Source organism: Syngnathus scovelli, chromosome 13, assembly GCF_024217435.2.
Source record: "Syngnathus scovelli strain Florida chromosome 13, RoL_Ssco_1.2, whole genome shotgun sequence".
Lineage (NCBI taxonomy): Eukaryota > Metazoa > Chordata > Actinopteri > Syngnathiformes > Syngnathidae > Syngnathus > Syngnathus scovelli.
In genome coordinates this window covers 1,632,114-1,651,443 of record NC_090859.1, presented here as the reverse complement: position 1 = coordinate 1,651,443, position 19,330 = coordinate 1,632,114, and the positions used below count along the sequence as shown (strand labels likewise).

Below are 19,330 nucleotides of genomic sequence, written 5' to 3'. Positions count from 1 at the left end.
CAAGCCGTGATCTCCAGCCCTCACTGGAGCGGTTCGCAGCCGAGTGTGAAGCGGTTGGGATGAGGGTCAGCATCTCCAAATCCGAGTCCATGGTCGGAAAAGTGTGGAATGCCCTCTCCTGATCAGGGATGAGATCCTGCCCCAAGTGGAGGAATTCAAGTATCTTGGGGTCTTGTTCACGAGTGAGGGGATGACGGAGCGCGAGATCGACAGGCGGATCAGTGCAGCGTCAGCAGTAATGCGGACTCAGTACCGGCTGTCGTAGTAAAGAGAGAGCTGAGCCTAAAGGCAAAGCTCTCAATTTATCGGTCGATTTACGCTCCTACCCTCACCTATGGTCACGAGCTATGGGTCGTGACCGAAAGAACGAGATCCCGGATACAAGCGGCCAAAGTGAGTTTCCTCCGCAGGATGTCTGGGCTCTCCCTTAGAGGTAGGGTGAGAAGCTCGGTCATCCGGGAGAGACTCGGAGTAGAGTCGCTGCTCCTCCACGGTGAGAGGAGCCAGATGAGGTGGCTCGGGCATCTCATCAGGATGCCTCCTGGACTCCTCCCTGGGGAGGTGTTCCGGGCATGTCCCACCGGTAGGAGACCCCGTTGACGACCCAGGACGAGCTGGAGAGACGGTCTTTCAGCTGGCCTGGGAACGTCTTGGGATCCCCCGGGATAAACTGGATGAAGCGGCTGTGGAGAGGGAAGTCCGGGATTCCCTCTTAAAGCTGCTGCCCCCGCGACCCGACCCCGGATGAGCGGAAGAAGATGGATGGATGGATGGAATTTCATATCAACTGTAGTGACCTGGTTTTTAATTTTGAAATTCAGTGCATCCTAATTTACAGATCACGCTGCTTTGCCATCTTCATTTGGTGACAAGCTCTGGTTAGTGACCAACCGCTAGAACACATTCATGGATTTAGCATTGTAAAGTGTCTGTTGAAATGCAACATTAAACCTTTTCTGATAATTGAATTCTTTACACAAAGATTTCCAGCTGTAAACCAACATTTATTGAAAGCACTCTGTCGTGAAGCTGTTACACTTACAATAATTAAACTGAAATGGAGACAGACTAGTATTAGGAGCCATTGAGGATAGAGAGAGATGCACACACACAGTAGATAATGATCATTCCTAATGTCAGCCATGCAGTTTCATCAATATTTTTGTTGAGTTGTGATATATAGTTGGTTACTGAGCAAAGGATTAGTTGACAAAGAGAGAGCGGGTGAATTCAACAAAGTCAAATGATGATGGCAGCTCACGGCCCTTATTATCAAGGTAGGGCTTCATATGCGAGAGACAATAGTCTGCCTGCTCCTTGGTCAGGTTCTGAAAAGATGGAATAAAAGTATATTAAAGCTTTGAGGCAGTTTACACACACAAGGCTGTCAAAAGAGTGATGAAAACATCTGACCTGGTAGAGCTCTTCTTTAGTAACGTAGGGTTTGTTCTCGGTACTTAGAGCTCGGAAGGCGCTCTCAATCTCTTCACTGGATTTAACATTTTCTGTCTCACGGCTTATCATGAAGGCCATATACTCTTGTAATGACACATTACCATCCCTGCAATCATAAATCCCTCACAATTAATGATTAATAATGTTAATTCTTAGAATTGCAATATATTAAAATAGCCAAACATCAAAATAATCGCATTAGTATGAATAGTATTCTGAGCAAATATTGATACAATTTTTTTGCAACCCTTCGAGCTCAACACAATGAGGTGTAATGTGCAATACCACACAATTTAGCAAAGTGTGATTGGGTCTACAAGACTACAATGCCGTCTTCGAAACAGTGCTGTAATTGGATCAACAATTCAAAGGCAAAAACACTTGAGAAATGTCATGTTCAGAGAGAGGGCTGCTCAAGATGCATGTAAACACACAGCATAAAATCTCTAACAAGTGGCAGACCTGTTTGGATCTACAGTGTCGAGTATTGCCTCAAATTCAGGATCAGGTTCACCCTCTTCAACCATGGGTAGGTCATAACCTAGTGAACGCAGGCATGACTTGAACTCCTGGTGGTTTAGACGTCCAGATTTCTCCTTGTCAAAGTGTCTTAAAGACAAGTGTAGATAAAAGAATGCGTGGTTAGCTGGGGAATCCAGATAACTTCAGCTCAAGTCAAACCTACATACTTGAACATCATGCTGAACTCCTTTAGTGCCTCCTCGGTCACCCCAGTAGTGTTCCTGGAAGTATAGAGGGGTAAGCTAGTAGCCAGAAAATTAAAATACAGGGGGTCCTCGGTTTTCAACGTCGATCTGTTCCTACGCGGGCTATGTAAACCAAATTTCGGTGTAAGTCGAAACAGTAATGAAATGAAACAGTACAGTAATAAAAATAGAAAAAACAATTCCTGTGGTTGGCTTGCACACTGGAAGGGGCGTTGCAAGAGAGAGAGGACGCAACCGTCTAAAATGGCGTAATCTATGTGAGTAACGCTGTCTTCCTCTGTCAACAGCCTCTCTCGCGGTGTATTATTCCGCTGCGCGCACCAACTAGTTCCCACACGCGTTACACATCTTAGGACGTCTTTACGATGTTTACGATACAAAACCGCTTAGGTCGAAAAAGGCTTTAAATCTAGTTCCCTTGCGCATTACGAATCTTAGGACACCTTTACGATGCTTACGATGCAAATCTGCTCAGGCTGAAAAAAGGCTTTAAATATATGATGAAATACGAAAAAATATAAATACTATAAAAAATAATAAATGAGACGTTTGTAGTAAACACAAAACAGCGTAACCTGAGGATGTCATAAACCAAGGAACCCCTGCATTGTTAAATATCGTGTTGTATTGTACCTTGCTTGTATCTGTTGCTCCAGGTTATGCTGCATCCTCATTCCCAGCTGGTCCAGCTGATCCCATTGCTGAGCCAGACCCACTGTGCTGTGCTCTGTGTACTTGTTGTCCAAGATCAAGGCTTCCTCCATAGCTGCACCCAAGTCTTCAATCTTCTTTAGCTGGCTCCGCATGGCTCGAATTTCTTGGTGTTTACGCTACATAAACGATACACGCGCGCACGCACGCACGCACAAAGTAGAGGTTTTTGATTAAGCACACATTTGACACGAATGTGTATGTTCTGGTGCCTTATTTAGCATTTACACAGAATGGAAATTGACCCACAAAATTAACATGGTGAAGCGGTATGGGTGTCTCAATCCTAGAAGCCAAGTTGTCAGACTTAATATCTGGGAAGCATCACTCAGGACAAAGGAGTCCCATTCGAGAGTCCAGACAAATTACAGCTCAACCTTCAGGCTAATATAGGAACTCGTTTTCCCTCACTCGATTGCAGGTCATCTCCCTTGTCCTTTCCCATGGGCTCCACACCTGAAGTCAGGGCCAAGCAGATCATGTGCTGTATGAGTGGATGAAAGTGGCCCCATCATGACTCAAGGCATGAGGCAGTCAAGAGGCCTTCTAGAACGGTTCTGACCTCCACATAGTCACGTTCGCCTTTTAACATGGCTTGGGCTCAAACCAGCTTTCTTGAGAGATTGAATGATCTTCCACTTTAGAGCTGTCTCTCTGGGGAGAACGAACCTGAACAGGTGTGGATCTAATTATCTGCCCCCCCAGCCATGTGACTGTACGCTGCCAGGGTTCAGTCTGGTGGATGAAAGAACCCACCCACTGCCTTTGGGTGGGGGGATGAGTCCTGACTGTTGTTTGTATCTATGCCCCAAAAAGCAGCTCATAATAGTGACTGTTTGTGGAGTACGTGGAGGAGGAGCTGCTGGGCGTCCATAAAATAATTTGCAATAAATTATGTTGTATAATCTCTTCAAATGCAATGAATGCTTAATGATGATTATGGAGCCAAGGCAGAGGAAATACAAGCTACTCAGAGACCACTCAATAGAACCTGACGATACTGCCGCCCCTTCAGTGTAGTGGTAGCAGCAACTTCGTCAGGCATGACTGAAAGATGAATGCAGTAATATACAGAGTCATCCTGGATAAAAACTTGTTCCGGAAGCACTTTTGACTTCAAACGTCATCCTTTACAAAATGATCCTGAGCACACGTCCAACATATCAGAGGGGTGGGTTTACGACAACTCTGACTGTGAATGACACTTTTGATTGATTGATTTATATACACACTTTGATGCATTTCTTATACATTTGATTTGTTTTGTACTAATAATGCATAATGAGTCTTCCAAGCAATAGGAATTTGACATGATTAATTGAATATAATGTTTACCTTAGTGGCCTCCAGCTGAGATTCAAGAGTACCTGACTCTTCCACCATACATGACCTAACACAAAAAAATGCATTCACAAAAGTAAGGAAAAGAAGGTGAAGTAATTTCACATTTTTTAACAACCCCCTTTTCAGACATCAACATACAATCCAGGGGCCTAATTGAATTTAAACACAAATCAAGAGTCAATTAAGGTAATCTGACATGACAAGTTGTATTTCTTTATAGATATCTCTTAGAAAAAGATAAAACAATACCTGATAATCTGACATGCTATGTTTATCAAATGAAGCAAAAAAAAAATTTCTTCATAGATAAACAATACCATGCCTCAGAAAACTATAACTCCCCTTTGAACTTTTGCCACATTTCATGTTTCAAATATACACTGCTCAAAAAAATTAAAGGAACACTTTGAAAACACATCAGATTTTTTTTTTTGGGGGGGGGGGGGGGTATCTATACTGATATGGACAGTTTAATGTCTCAGGAACAAAAGGATGACACATCTTTTGATGGAAATAAAAGTGTTCAGCCTGCAGAGGGCTCAGTATACAGACACCGCAAAAATCAAAGTTAATAAATGATATGGCAGGCTCGTCCTTTTTGCCTAAATTCAATTTCTGCAACTCAAAATTATTTTCAATATCTTGTGTGGGCCCAACGAGCTTGTATGCATGCTTGACAACGTCGCGGCATGCTCCTAATGAGACGACGGATGGTGTCTTGTGAGATGTCCTCCCAGATCTGTCTAAGGGCATCAGTAAGCTCCTGTAAAGTCTGAAGAACAACCTGGCGGCGTATGGTGTCCCAGAGGTGTTCTATGTCCCAGAGGTGTTCTATCGGGTTTAGATCAGGTGATCGTGAGGGCCATTCAATTGTGTTAATTCCTTCATACTCCAGATACCGTCTGCATACTCTTGCCACAATAGGCCGGGCATTGTGGATCAGGAAGAACCCAGGACCTACCGCACCAGCGTAGGGTCTGACCATGGGTGCAAGGATTTCATCCTGATAGCTAATGGCAGTCAGACTGCCGTTCTCTAGCCTGTAGAGGTCTGTTCGTCCCTCCATGGAAATGCCTCCCCAGACCATCACTGACCCACCACCAAACCGGTCATGGTGAATGATGTTGCAGGCAGCATAGCGCTCTCCTTGGCTTCTCCAGACTCTTTCACGTCTATCACAGGTGCTTAGGGTAAACCTGCTCTCATCTGTGAAAAGCACAGGGCGCCAGTGGCTGACTTGCCAATTCTGATGTTCTATGACAAATGCCAATTGAGCTCCACGGTGCTGAGCAATGAGCACAGGAAACACTACAGGACGTCGTGCCCTGAGGCCACCCTCGTGAAGTCTGTTTCTGACTGTTTGGGCAGAGACATTCACACCAGTAGGCTGCTGGAGGTCATTCTGTCGGGCTCGGGCAGTGCTCAACCTGTTTCCTCCTCGCACAAAGCAGCAGATATCGGTCCTGCTGATGGAATGAGTACCGTCTACGGCCCTGTCCACCTGTCTCCTGGAATCTCCTCCATGCTCTGGAGATTGTACTGGGAGACACATCAAATCTTCTTGCAACAGCATGCATGGATGTGCCATCCTGGAGGAGTTGGACAATCTGCGCAACTTCAGGAGGATTAAGAAATCGCCTCATGCTCCCAGTCGTGATAATGACTCTAGCTAAAGCCAACACTTGTGGAAACACAATCAAAAAAGATCAAGAGGGAGGAACTTGAAATGGCCTCCACCTGCAAAATCAGTCCTGTTTTGGGGACCATCTCGTTGTTGCCCCTCTAGTGCACCTGTTGTTAATTCCATCAACACCACATCAACACCAATGCAGCTGAAACTGATTAACAACCCTCTCTGCCACGTACCTGACCAAAACCTTATCAGAAAAGTCTAATTGAATTCATGCCATACCCTGATAAAAAAAAAACTGTTCCTTTAATTTTTTTGAGCAGTGTATATAAAAGGCTTGAGACTTTTTTCCCACAACCATATGACAATTTCATTTAAAAAAAAAAAAATAATTTTGATATTTACCCATCCAGAAGATATGTTCTGATATGCATTGTAATCCCAAGCAAACAGTGAGGATGCCATCAAGTTGTAGCAGGGAGATAGAGAAAGTGGGAGATGATAAATGAACAAAATATCAAATAGTAAGTGCAGTAAATGGGCATTGATAATGAAGTTGCATATTTTAGCACATTATTTGTCAGCCTTATTTTCTTTTATGGAGCTGTACATGCAAACGGGGGCGTGATGGCCATCGGTCATTTCAGGAAAATGTTGTGCTTTTTTTTTTTTAACTGTCATTCTCTCTCCGGCAGGGCCAGTCAAACCACATGGCGGCTTCCACCACCACATCCCATTGACAAGAACAATGACATCTTGTCCACCATGGCCAAGCAATTAGTGGTTATTTTTGAGAAGGAGAAGACGTTAAAGGTTTGAGGAAAATCTTGAGAAATAACCAAGTGATACCATTTGACTCTGGTACTTTGGATGAGATTTTCTACATATATACATAAAAATGTTCCTTAAAAAACACACCCTTGTCCCCCAACAAAAAAGCTACAATTTGTCTGGACCCCATCATTCAATTCTCAAAACTCTTGGTGCGTCGTACTCGGGTTGAAATAGTCATTCCAACCGAACATTTTTGACAGAAAGTCATTTTTGACAAATCTTGTCATTTTGCTAATAACGTGTTCCATTCAGATTAAAAGAAAGAACACAAGTCACAATGTTAAGCCATTTTAAGAAAAAATTAATTGCTCAAAAATTATTATTTTACCTGGTCTCCTGCAGCCATTGGTGGAAAGCATTTGCATGCTGCGCAAATTCTTGACGCAACTTGTCGTTCTCCTCCTGTCTTCGCTGCTCTTTCTGCAGTTCCAGTTCTCGCTCCTGATTTCATGGTAACAGAAAGCTAACATGAGTGTTTTTATATCGGGTTTGAAAAAAACAAGGCTAAAAAGCCTCTTAAGTTTGACAAATTTGACAAATAATTCACTAATTATTAAATGTAAACTGAATAACATGCAGAAAACCCAAGTTTGATCTCAATTTTTTTTAAATCTGAATATTTGTTGACGGTGGGAAGATCCATCGTTAAATTCACAACAAACCATATACGAGCCGTTTTAGTGCTCAATAAAAACAGCTTTGGTGCCATCTTTGTGCCAAGGAATTACCGTAATTTCCGGACTATAAGCCGCGACTTTTTTCCAAAATTTTGAACCCTGCGGCTTATAGTCAGGTGCGGCTTATATAAGATTTTTTTTGTGATTTTTGTGATGACTTGATCACTTTTATACACTCGTAAAAAGGCTGTGGACCACTGTTGTGCGGTATCTTGAAGAAAAAAAACAACAAAAATACTATTTTGAAACTACTATGGCTGCTGCTTATTTTGTCTGTGTTGCTTGTGACTATTATGAGCTTTAGTAGGAATGCACGCTAGGTGACCTGCGTCAAAGGGCTCTAAACCCTTTCTCTTAGAGATTACACAAAGCAGTGGCGCTGTTTGGACCATCTGCATTGTATTAAAACCCAATCAATCAGCATTTAAATTCAATTCTTCTGACATTTTGCTCACCAAAAACAAGTAATGAATGTGAACTTTTAATGCATTTTATTCAGAAAGTTACTTTGAACCCTGAGCCTTAAATGGCGGCGAGGCGTATTTATGGATTTTTACGGCTTTCTGTGTACTGTCTTTCTTTGTAAAAAACTCATGTGCACGTGCGGCTTATAGTCCGGTGCGGCTTATGTAAGAAAAAAACTAAAATATCCCTGAATTTTAGCTGGTGCGGCTTATAGTCCGGTGCGGCTTATAGTCCGGAAATTACGGTACATTTAAATTCTGCCAGCAGCCTGCCCCAAGGCAGCTGTGGCTACTTATGCAGTTTACCACCACCACCAGAGTGTGAAATTTGTATAGATAGTGCATGCACGGTCTGTGCTGTGAGTATAGAAATGTGCAATATCAATCTAAATTTACATTTATAATACCTTGATTATCTTCTGCAGGTTTCTCCAAGTTTCTTCTAAAGCCTCCATTGTAAACCAGGTGTAGGGGTTGGACACCACCTGGTAATTCTTGATCTGCAGGTCCAGTTCAGCGAGCTGGTTGAAATCTGTCTGGGCTGAGGTCAGTGAGGAGCGGAAGGCCTCATGGGCTTCACGCAGTGCACGAATCTCTTCCAGAGAATTGCACCTCACTGGGTCTGTCAGATCCTCCTCTGCATTCTCAAACCAACTGTTAAACGCTGATGCCTTTTTGGCAAATGTAAGAAACAAGTCCTCAACCTGGGTGGGAACAAACAAAAAAAGAGCTATGACCACTCAACACATCTAACAGACAAACAACAAAATCTTCCACAAAAACAATCCAACAACAACACACAACCTCTGGCGGTTAATCTCTTTACCTTTCGAAAATGCTCTTGAGACTCCAGAAGCTTCATCTTGCGAGCCTCCGAGTTGGACAGCAATTGGTTCCAACGCTTCATTAAAGCAGCATGACGGACTTCAATGGCTTTTGCTTGGACATGCTTGGCAGCCAACAACTGGTCTTTGAGAGCTGTGATATTGGTAATGCCCTCCTGCTGGAATGCTTGAAGTCCAGCATCAAATGTCTCCTAAAGATCAACACAAAACAAATCAGACAGAGAAGGAAACAGTGCAGATGTACATGATACATAAAAGGTACAAGTACCTGTTTGGTGAGTAGAGTCTGTACAGACGACAGGTCTCTGCCATAATCATCAGTTTTAAGGCTGTTCTCTTTCTCTCCTGAATAAATAAACAAATATCACATGCTTGAAGTTCACAAGCCAAGGTGTACATCAACGTCATAAAAGTGGCCACAGTTTTAACCGGAACATGTTGGTAGTAGGAAAACGAAAAATAAAAATCTACTTCACTCTATTTCATCGGCTGACATGTTCCATGGGCACTATGTACAGACCATATACAAACCTGATTCGGTTGAAGTTGGGAAATTGTGTAAAATGTAAATTAAAACAAAATACAACGGCTGGTAAGATTATTGGTGCTTCGCTCCCCTCCCTGAAAGACATTTACACCTCCCATCTCACCCGCAAGGCAACCTCGATTGCCAGAGATGTGAGTCACCCGGCTCACTCTTTGTTTGACCTTCTGCCCTCTGGGAAGAGGTACAGGAGCCTGCGCTCCCGCACCACCAGACTCGCCAACAGCTTCTTTCTCCAGGCTGTTAGGGCCCTGAACTCGCTACCCCCTTCTGCGTAGCGTGCGGCACTGTTGCGCTATTTTCGGGAATGTCTGCTGTACGCGCACTTGCTCCTTTTTTTTCTGCTCCTCTTATTTATTTATTTATTGTTGTGTTATTTATTCATTATTTATTCAGCACACTTTTGTTATACTTGTTTACTTGTTTGTCTGTTGTGAGCCATGTCTTGTCACCGTGGGATAGGGGGGAACGAAATTTCGGTTTCTTTGTGTGTCTTTGGCATGTGGAGAAATTGACAATAAAGCTGACTTTGACTTTGAAAATCCTTCTCAACCCATATTCAATTGAATACACTACAAAGAGAACATATTTAATGTTCAATCTGATAAACTTGATTGTTTTTTGCCAAATAATAATTAACTTAGAATTTCATGGCTGCAACACATCCAGTAGAAGTTGGGAAAGGTGGCAAAAAATACTGAGAAAGCTGAGAAATGCTCATCAAAAACCCATTTGGAACATCCCACATGTGATCAGGCTAATTGGGAACAGGTGGGTACCATGATTGGGTGTATAAAAGGAGCCTCCCCAAACATGCTCAGTCATTCACAAGCAAGGATGGGGCAAGGTTCACCACTTTGTCCAGAACTGCGTGAGAAAATAGTTGAACAGTTTAAAAACAACATTTCTCAAAGCAAAATTGCAAGGAATTTAGGGATTTTAACATCTACGGTCCATAATATCAACAAAAGGTTCAGAGAATCTGGTGAAATCAAAGTCAAAGTCTCCTTTATTGTCAATTCTTCCGCATGTCAAGACACACAAAGAGATCGAAATTATGTTTCTCACTATCCCAGGGTGACAAGACAGAGTTCAGAACATACAAGTAAACAACACAGGAAAATTAAAACAAGAAGATGAACAATAAGAGTGATAGCTCGCTAGCCGCTCCCGATGCCTAGCAGAGTCCGGAAAGATGACTGTCAACCAGGCCACTGTGAACATGAGCACACAGCAGGCACGCACTGTCCGGTTCGTGGATCCTATCAGGCGAACGCAACCCATCTTGTCGTCCCGCGAACGAACGTACGTCAGGAGAATGGAAGGCACGGCTGGGCGAGCTGGGTTGGCCGCAAGCCTGGCCCGACGTCTCCGCGCTGGCCCCTCTTCCGCTGCCTCGCAGACCCGCTGCCGACGCATCCCAACAATGCTCCAGGACGGAGCAGTCCGAGCTCACGACGCAGTCCAACCGGGGGAGGAAGAGCAGGCCAGTCCGGCGTCGCTCCATGACGAAGCAGTCCGAGCGCCCTTAATCTCTCCGCACCAAAGTCCAGAACGTCATAAAACCCACTTCCGCCGATGTTGAGCAGAACATCCCCGCCGCGCTAGTAGCACGACGTATCACACGAGACGAACATACACAAAACCGCCGGACAAACACTCAGTAAACACTCACAAAACACCGAACGGGACAGAGAGTGGCCGCTGCGTGTGCACGCGCCGCCATCTTGAATGGAAATCACTGCTCATAAGCGCCACGGCCGTAAACCAAGACTGAATGACCGTGACCTTCGATCCCTCAGACAGCACTGCCCTACAAACCGACATGAGTGTGTAAAGGATATCACCAAATGGGCTCAGGAAAACTTCAGAAAACCACAGTCAGTAAATACAGTTTGTCACTACATCAGTAAGTGCAGGTTAAAACTCTACCATGCAAAGCAAAAGCCGTTTATAAACAACATCCAGAAACACCGCCGGGTTCCCTGGGCCCGAGCTCATGTAAAATGGACTGATGCACAACGGAAAAATGTTTTGTGGTCTGATGAGTCCACTTTTCAAATTGTTTTTGGAAACACTAGACATCCAAAGAGGAAGCGGACCATCCGGACTGTTATCAACGTAAAGTTCAAAAGCCAGCATCTGTAATGGTATGGGGGTGCATTAGTTCCCATGGGATGGGTGACTTACATTTCTGTGAAGGCAACATAAATGCTGAAAAGTACATACAGATATCGGAGCAACATATGCTGCCATCCAAGCGACATCCAAGCGACATCTTTTTCATGGACGCCGCTGCTTATTTCAGCAAGAAAATGCCAAGTCACATTCTGCACGTGTTACAACAGTGTGGCTTCGAAGTAAAAGAGTCCAGGCTCTTCCCTGGCCCGCTTGCAGTCCAGACCTGTCTCCCATTGAAAATGTGTGGCGCATTATGATGCGTAAAATACGAAAGGGAAGACCCCGGACTGTTGAACAACTGAAGCGGTTCATCAAGCAAGAATGTCAAAGAATTCCACATGAGAAGTGAAGAGAATTAGTCTCCCCTCTTCCAAAACGTTTGGGTGTTATTAAAAATCCCTTCCTTGGGAAAGGTGGCAAAAAAGGTGATGTAACGAAGAGGTAAACATGCCCTTTCCCAACTTCTACTGCACGTGTTGCAGCCATGAAATTCTAAGTTAATTATTATTTGAAAAATAAAATAAAGTTTATGAGTTTGAGCATTAAATATGTTGTCTTTGTAGTGTATTCAATTGAATATAGGTTGAAAAGATTTTCAAATGATTGTATTTTGTTTTTCTTTACATTTTACACAATTTCCCAACTTCAACCGAATCCGGTTTGTAAAAGGATACAATAATACTAATAAAAAGGATGATAAGAATAATTATGATAATGCCGTAATTTTCGGACTATGTCGCGTTTTTTTTCATAGTTTGGGTGGGGGGGCGACTTATACTGAGGAGCGACTTAAATGTGAATTTTTAAAAAAAATTTCAAAAAAAAAAAAGTGGAACCGCGATGTAGCAAGGGATTACTGTAATTTGAATTTCAAGTGACGTCAGCAGCGCGGCGTGGCGGTTGTTTACATAAAGGACAAGGATTCGATCACGGGATGACGAAGGGCCCCACGTACTACCGGCATCATTAGCGGCTTTGTTTGTAAATGACACGGAGGACGAAGAGTTTGAAGGATTTAATGATTTGGAGTGACACAGAAGGTTTGAAAAACTATTATGGCTTTTACGCACGCCCGGTCCTACTCTACGGAGCTCTCTTTCACCTCCGTGGATGGAAGTCGGGGGCTGGCGCTCAGCCTGGTGGCTGTCCAGGGACGGTGGATGGGGCTCGGACATGGCTTTTACGCACGTCCGGTCCTACTCTACGGAGATCTCTTTCCCCTCCGTGGATGGAAGTCGGGGGCCGGTGCTCGGCCGGGTGGCTGTCCGGGGACGGTGTATGGGGCTCGGACATGGTTTTCACGCACGCCCGGTCCTATTCTATGGAGCTCTCTTCCACCTCCGTGGCTGGAAGTGCCACCCCCGGGGATGGAAGTCCACGGCGCCACACGCCTGGAAGTCAACGCCGGCGCTTGGGGCCGTGTTGCGGTGAACTATTTATGTTATAGTTATTTGATGTATTTTATTTCGTTTAGCAACTTGTATATGTTTTTATTGTTACAGTTCATTAGTTGTTGGCTTGTTGAACTCTTGTTTTGTTAAATAAAGAGCCGTTTACCAAACCCACGTCTTTCCTTGTACATTGTTAACGCTACAATATAGTTATATACTAGATCTGTGGAATAACGACGTGGCTGACGTCAGGGCGCACGCGCGGCGTTGTTGACAAAGGACGAGGAATTTGATCGATGGATTTAATGATTTGGAGTGACACAGATGGTTTGATAATATTATTGCTTATATAATAGTTATTTGATATATAATTTATATATCGTTATATGGGCCTGTGGAATATTTTGAAGTGCAAGCGTCTCGCACCCATTGTTGACATAAAGGACGATCGATGGATTTAATGAATTGGAGTGACACAGATGGTTTTATAAACACGTTATTTATGTAATAATTCTGAATGTTACGTCAGGCCCGTTCTCAGCTCTTCGTTTGTGTTTATGTCACATTAGCTTACCTATCGTTTAGCCTGTTGTTGCTCGTTCATGTCTGTTGGTGTTGGATTTTGTCGAATAAATGTCCCCCAAAATGCGACTTATACTCCGGAGCGACTTGTGTTTTTTTTCACGTTATTGTGCATTTTATGGCTAATGAGACCTATATTCCGGAGCGACTTTTAGTTCGAAAAATACGGTAATATTTATCCATCCATCCATTTTCTGAACCGCTTAGTCCCCACGGGGGTCGCGGGCGTGCTGGAGCCTATCCCAGCCGTCATCGGGCAGTAGGCGGGGGACACCCTGAACTGGTTGCCAGCCAATCGCAGGGCACACAGAGACAGACAACCAATCGCACTCACACTCATGGTAATATTTATTATAATAATAATAATAATAAATACCAACATATATATAAAATATAGATTACTGTATTTTCCACACCATAAGGCGCACTAAAAAGCCTTTAATTTCCTCAAAAACCAGAGGCGCGCCTTTTTATAAGGTGCACCATTTGTGTGGACCGAATTCCAATATCTATAAATGTTGTCGTGTGGCTGCCGCCCGAGTAATATGTGGGCGCAATATCTCTCCTGCGGTGACTGTATTGTCACTTTGCTCACTCAAAACAATAGCGACTGTTTCTCTTTGCCGATATTTGTCTCTTACATTGTTTTGTTGAAGCGATGGAGGATATTTTACTTTGAACCAATCAGAGGACATTACATTTACGTAGATCAGGGCAAGAAAACGATCAGAGTAATATGTAATGTGTCCCCCTGCCGCCTTTGATAAATAAACTCTCTCAAATGGCATCGACAGAGACATGCTTACAAGGCACAATTCAAGATTTCTGGAAAGCCGGGATTACTGCCGAAGAGCAACGTGACGAGTTTGACTCCGATGACAAGAGGGAACTAGCCCAACTGTTTGATTCGGATACAGAAGATGAGCACTTTGGTAGGTTCGCGCATGAATATGGATTAACAATCATGTGAGTACAGGACAGTACATGGTTAAATAGTAAAATAAAGTACAACTGAAGTCATCCGACCGAACTCACTGTCTTTCTTACGTGACTTTTTCTTCCCTGTTTACCGTAAGTTATGGTATGCATGCGCCAATAATGCGGTGCGCTCTGTGTGTAGAATAAATACAGAAAAGCTCAGGCAGATGAGTCTGCGCCTTTTAACCTGAAGCGCCTCATCACTTTTATCCCATTGCTTGATTGACATACAGGTTAGCCTGTCGGGAGGCAATCACAGTGAACCTCCCCCAGCAGGTTTGGCTGCGCATACACAAGCACAGCACTAAAGCTAACAAGCTAATCAACGCATCAACACACGCACTCGCTTTTTTCTTTTAAACTAAAGAAAGTTAGTTTAGGTTGCTGGACCAAGTAAGAAGCCAAACCGTATCACTTTCATCCCATTGCTTGATTGACATACAGGTAAGCCTGTCGCAAGGCAATCACAGTGAACCGCACCCCCTCACCGCAGCAAGTTTAACTGCACATACATAACGAAAATACGGTATTTATTTTGGAGTAGTTTGACCACTTTCACACACTGCAAATATGATTGCCGTATTTTTCCACACTATAAGGCACACTTAAAAACTTAAAATTTACTCAAAAAACCACAGTGCGCCTTATAATGCAGACTGCCTTATTAATGGATCAATTGATGAATTTGATGATCCATACTGGTTGTACTCAGTGCTCTGCCAAAATGTTTCATACACATTTCAGTACAACTAGTAAATTACAAGGTCGCATCGCTTTCAGCATTACGGAAGCCGTGGTCAGGGGGCGTCACCTAAGTAAGCCACGACTGGTCGAACGCATGACATTTAAAAAAAAAAAAAAAAAATTTCTGTAGGCCAGAATACATTCCATTGCTTGATTGACATACAGGTAAGCCTATTGAGAGGCAATCACAGTGAACCACACCCCCTCACCGTAGCAAGATTGGCTATGCATACACAAGCCCGGCACCAAAGCTAACAAGCTAATCAACGCATTACGCATCAACACACGCACTTGCTTTTTTCTTTTAAACTAAAGAAAGTTTATGACCATCAAAAATGAGTGGGGTAGCTGGACCAAGTAAGAAGCCAAACCGTATCACTTTTATACGGAATGGGAGTTGGACTTTTTTTACCTCATTGACTGGGTTGACATTTCCTTTAGCAGAGCTCCATCTAATTGATGCGGAACACAACCCTCATCAACCCCGATTTGATGCAGTAGCTTCTATTCTATGCGCCTTTTAATCCGGTGCGCCCTATATATGAAATATTTTCTAAAATATAAAATTCAATGACGGTGCGCCTAATAATCCAGTGTGCCTTGTAGTGCAGAAAATACTGTAATCTTAAAACATAATGTGGGGAGTGGGGAGGGGGGTAGTGGTCAAGGAACCAAGCGCTATCTAACATATTTCAGATTTTTCATATGGCGGCCCCCTGTAGAAATAAATTGCCCACTATTGCTATGGGCTAGCCTCCATGTTTGAAACACCCGTTATATTTCTGCAGGAAAAATACTAAAAATATATATTAAAACAATGACCCAGGTGATAATCAAGTATTTTTTCCCTACCAATCCAAGACTCCACCACATCGGCCTTCCAGTTGAACTGCAGAAAGGCAGAGTTCTCATCCAGCTTTGCCTTCCTCTGAGCAGCTGCCCTATCAAGCTCTGATACTTTGCCTTGGAGAGCTGACATCTTGAAAGTGATACTGTCCACGTGATGGTTGTTCTGTTGAAAACAAGAGCATCCAAATTAAAAGCAGTTTTAAAATGCAGCTTGCTTTACTAGACATTTAACAAATACTACCTTCTTAATGAGATCTTCTCCATTAGCACAAACATCGCTGACTCTGTCTTTGTGCACAGTGAAGTCTGTTTCAAATGCTTCATGTTTTTTAAGCAAGCCCTAATAATGACACATCATGACACTTCAAAAAAATATCATTCACTTATACATTTTGACAATGTGAATTAGAAAAACACCTGCACAGCAGCCAGCGTGTCTCCATAGTCTTCACCCCCAACCAAATTTAATTTCTCGTTAATCCATGCTTCTTCTTCTTCCACGTTTGCCACAAATTGTTGGTAATCTAACGATTCCTCCAGCCTCTGACCCCTAGGATGTAGAACATGTTTGTGTACATTGTGTACTTGCATGTGTGCAATTGAACATGTTTTTACTTTTACCTTGCTCCAGATAGGTCTTTCAGTTCTTTCCAGTGATCTACAAACTGAGACAGTCTCTGCTGTATCTCCTCCTGACCAATGGTGTTGTCATCAGACAGCTTCTTTCCAGTATCCAGCACAGACTGGGAGAATGTAGATTTGGTTAAGAATGGGTGAGATATTTCCAAATGACATTGGTAACTAGCTGAACAACTTGCATTAACTAAATATGAATAAAATAATACTGGATGTTAACTCCAAATGCCAAGAATTATTAAAATTGTTCATGAAAATCAAGAACAAGCTTCCGAATTTGTTCTCTTTTTGAATTATTTGAAGAGGTAGAGAATGGTCTTACGGCATTCTCCTATATATTTCAAGTGCTCCAAAAGTCATAATGCCTCATAACTGCCAGTAGATAGTAGTGATGCATCATTTGAGATTTAAGATTCCCTCTGCATACAGTAGGGTAGTTAGGCTTAACTGTAGGTTAATGACAGATGTGCTAGCTACAGCTGGCTCTATTTACAGTTTGAATATCATGGGATACTTGTATAAAAGGCTCTAAGAAATTATATTATTGCGCTGTGGTGAGTGTTAAATTTTTTGTAGAATGCCTTCTATTGCCAAGCCTCAAGTCATGTGACTGTGTTACGTGTGTTATGGCGCTGTGCATGTGCAGTTAAATCAGGAAGAAAGCGGGTTCACAAGTGGTTGTTTTCAAGTTCGCTAGACACGTTAAGTTAGGCAAGTTCGGCGGAGTTCATGACCAAAAAACTCTGTTCTAGGACATCTGTTATCGGATTTCTGATATCCATTATGTGCTATCTATTATGTGTTATTTATTATCGATCATCAATCTGTGCACCTGTAAATCTGGAATTACCATCTAAACCTTGAGTAAAGATACCAATCCATCAATCCACTGCATCCTGTATTCTGACCAATAGGCCATCCTGTACACTGTATACATCCTAACAATTCAGCGAAATAGCCTCCTCAACAATACTTATGACTGATTTTTTTAACTTTCAGCAGTAAAAAGTTCATATTTTATCTTTAATGAAGTGGATGGATAACGTCATTATTTTCAGCGTGTGAACGTTGGGTGAGCCGTGATTGTAACCTGAGCCCTCATCACATCAGATATCATTTTCAGTCTACTGCGAGTGGCAAAATTTATATTTAAAGGTGTTAATTTTACATGAAAAATAAAGTGATCAAATTCACTACAGAAAATATATTAACTTTTTGCACAATTAATCATCCCATTAAGTCTGGTCATTGTAGTATATTCGAACAAATATAGGTTGAAAAGGATTTTCAAATCACTGAATTCTATTTTTACTTAAACGTTATACATCATATATTGCTTACCTTAATGGCTGGCTCATGGGCTCCCAGTTCAGCCTCAAGCCTCTTATGTTTCTTCCTCAGATTTTGTACTCCAGTCAAGTCTCGGCCATAGTCTTCTGAACTTACAAGCAATTTCTTCTCTCTATGTAAGGTTTGGATATCAATACACTGAGCCAATGCAAAGTTATCTTCAAATACAAAAACAACCTAAAACAGCAATTTGACTTGATTAAAACCGTTCACATTTCAACTTATTAAAAAAAAAAAAAATAGACCTCTATAAGTATAGAAATAACAAAAAGTTATTTACTGTAAACCAACAATTACTCAATACCCAGAGAAATGTTACATAACAGTGCTTTTCTGACATGGCATGTTTGCGGAGTTTAATGGGTATTATTTGATATCCCCTCCTTATTTTAGTCACCCCATAGAATGTTGTTTCCTGCTATACATGGGTTGATAGGTACTGCAAGTAATTCCAAGTGACATCACAAACGCATATCATGGAAAAGGTAAGCATATTATCAGAGTAACTTTGAATTGGTGTGCGTTTGCGTAGCAGCCTGACTTGATGCCCTTTTTAAAATACAGGGATGCGAACGGCAAATGACAAAAAACACTGAAAAGTAGCCGGGGTCTGGGGGCCGCATGCTTTGGCCTCCCATTGGGGGGGGGGCTATGCCCCCCCCCACTTGCCGCAGGGGGCCAGGAGCCGCAGGCCCCCCCCAATGGGGGCAGCAGTGGGCCAGGGGCCACAGGCCCCCATTGGGGGCTGCAGGGGCCACAGGCCCCTATTGGGGGCCACAGGGCCTACAGGCCCACATTGGGGAAAAGCTCCCTGGAAACTCCTGGATTTTGGCAGTACAGCAACCCCAAAACCATTAATTTCATCAATTTCAATTCACTCAATTTCAACAGTTTTGTTAAAAAAAATATTCCTGCTTGGTGGGCTACCAAGGTAAATATAATAAGTCAAGCCTCGGTTTTCGACCGCAATCCGTTCCAGAAGGCGGTTCGAGAAGCGAATCGGTCGAATCCGTTCCAAGACTTTAAGCATTTTTTCATTTGCGCATTTTTGTCCGATCGCGCAACTGCAGCGCACTGCCGAACGCGCAACCGTAGCGCGTCGCCGACCGCGCAACTGCACCGCGCTGGTTGCATTATTGTGACAGAGCCGTCGCTGAAATTTAGAAAATATTTTTAAACTCCTGATGTACTTTCCAAAATTCAAGTGGACCTAAGTGCGCAGGGAGCTTAATTTTGTCCGATCGCGCAACTGCAGCGCACCACCGTACGCGCAAACGCAGCGCGTCGCCGACCGCGCTACTGCACCGCGCTGATCGCATTATTGTGACAGAGCTGTCGCTGAAATTTAGAAAATATTTTTAAAGTCCTGATGTACTTTCCAAAATTT

General features: G+C 42.9%; 1 protein-coding gene across 8 annotated transcripts in view; it reads right to left on the bottom strand.

Moving 5' to 3' along the window:
• Positions 1 to 983: 983 nt before the first annotated feature.
• sptan1 (spectrin alpha, non-erythrocytic 1) overlaps positions 984 to 19,330 on the bottom strand; it is a 100,649-nt gene continuing 82,302 nt past the window's right edge. For 6 of the 8 annotated variants that reach the window (XM_049738605.2, XM_049738607.2, XM_049738609.2 and 3 more), the window contains 16 exons: positions 17,935 to 18,055; positions 16,579 to 16,700; positions 16,375 to 16,507; positions 16,199 to 16,297; positions 15,961 to 16,120; positions 8,957 to 9,033; positions 8,670 to 8,879; positions 8,251 to 8,547; positions 7,031 to 7,143; positions 6,274 to 6,291; positions 4,230 to 4,284; positions 2,817 to 3,013; positions 2,145 to 2,198; positions 1,918 to 2,064; positions 1,414 to 1,561; positions 984 to 1,328 (listed from right to left, as the gene is read on the bottom strand). In XM_049738605.2, coding sequence (XP_049594562.1) covers positions 1,203 to 1,328; positions 1,414 to 1,561; positions 1,918 to 2,064; positions 2,145 to 2,198; positions 2,817 to 3,013; positions 4,230 to 4,284; positions 6,274 to 6,291; positions 7,031 to 7,143; positions 8,251 to 8,547; positions 8,670 to 8,879; positions 8,957 to 9,033; positions 15,961 to 16,120; positions 16,199 to 16,297; positions 16,375 to 16,507; positions 16,579 to 16,700; positions 17,935 to 18,055 — 2,077 coding nt within the window. In that variant the 3' untranslated portion in view covers positions 984 to 1,202. The remainder of the gene's footprint in view (positions 1,329 to 1,413; positions 1,562 to 1,917; positions 2,065 to 2,144; positions 2,199 to 2,816; positions 3,014 to 4,229; positions 4,285 to 6,273; positions 6,292 to 7,030; positions 7,144 to 8,250; positions 8,548 to 8,669; positions 8,880 to 8,956; positions 9,034 to 15,960; positions 16,121 to 16,198; positions 16,298 to 16,374; positions 16,508 to 16,578; positions 16,701 to 17,934; positions 18,056 to 19,330) is intronic. The other 2 variants (XM_049738608.2, XM_049738610.2) reach the window with 1 other exon arrangement.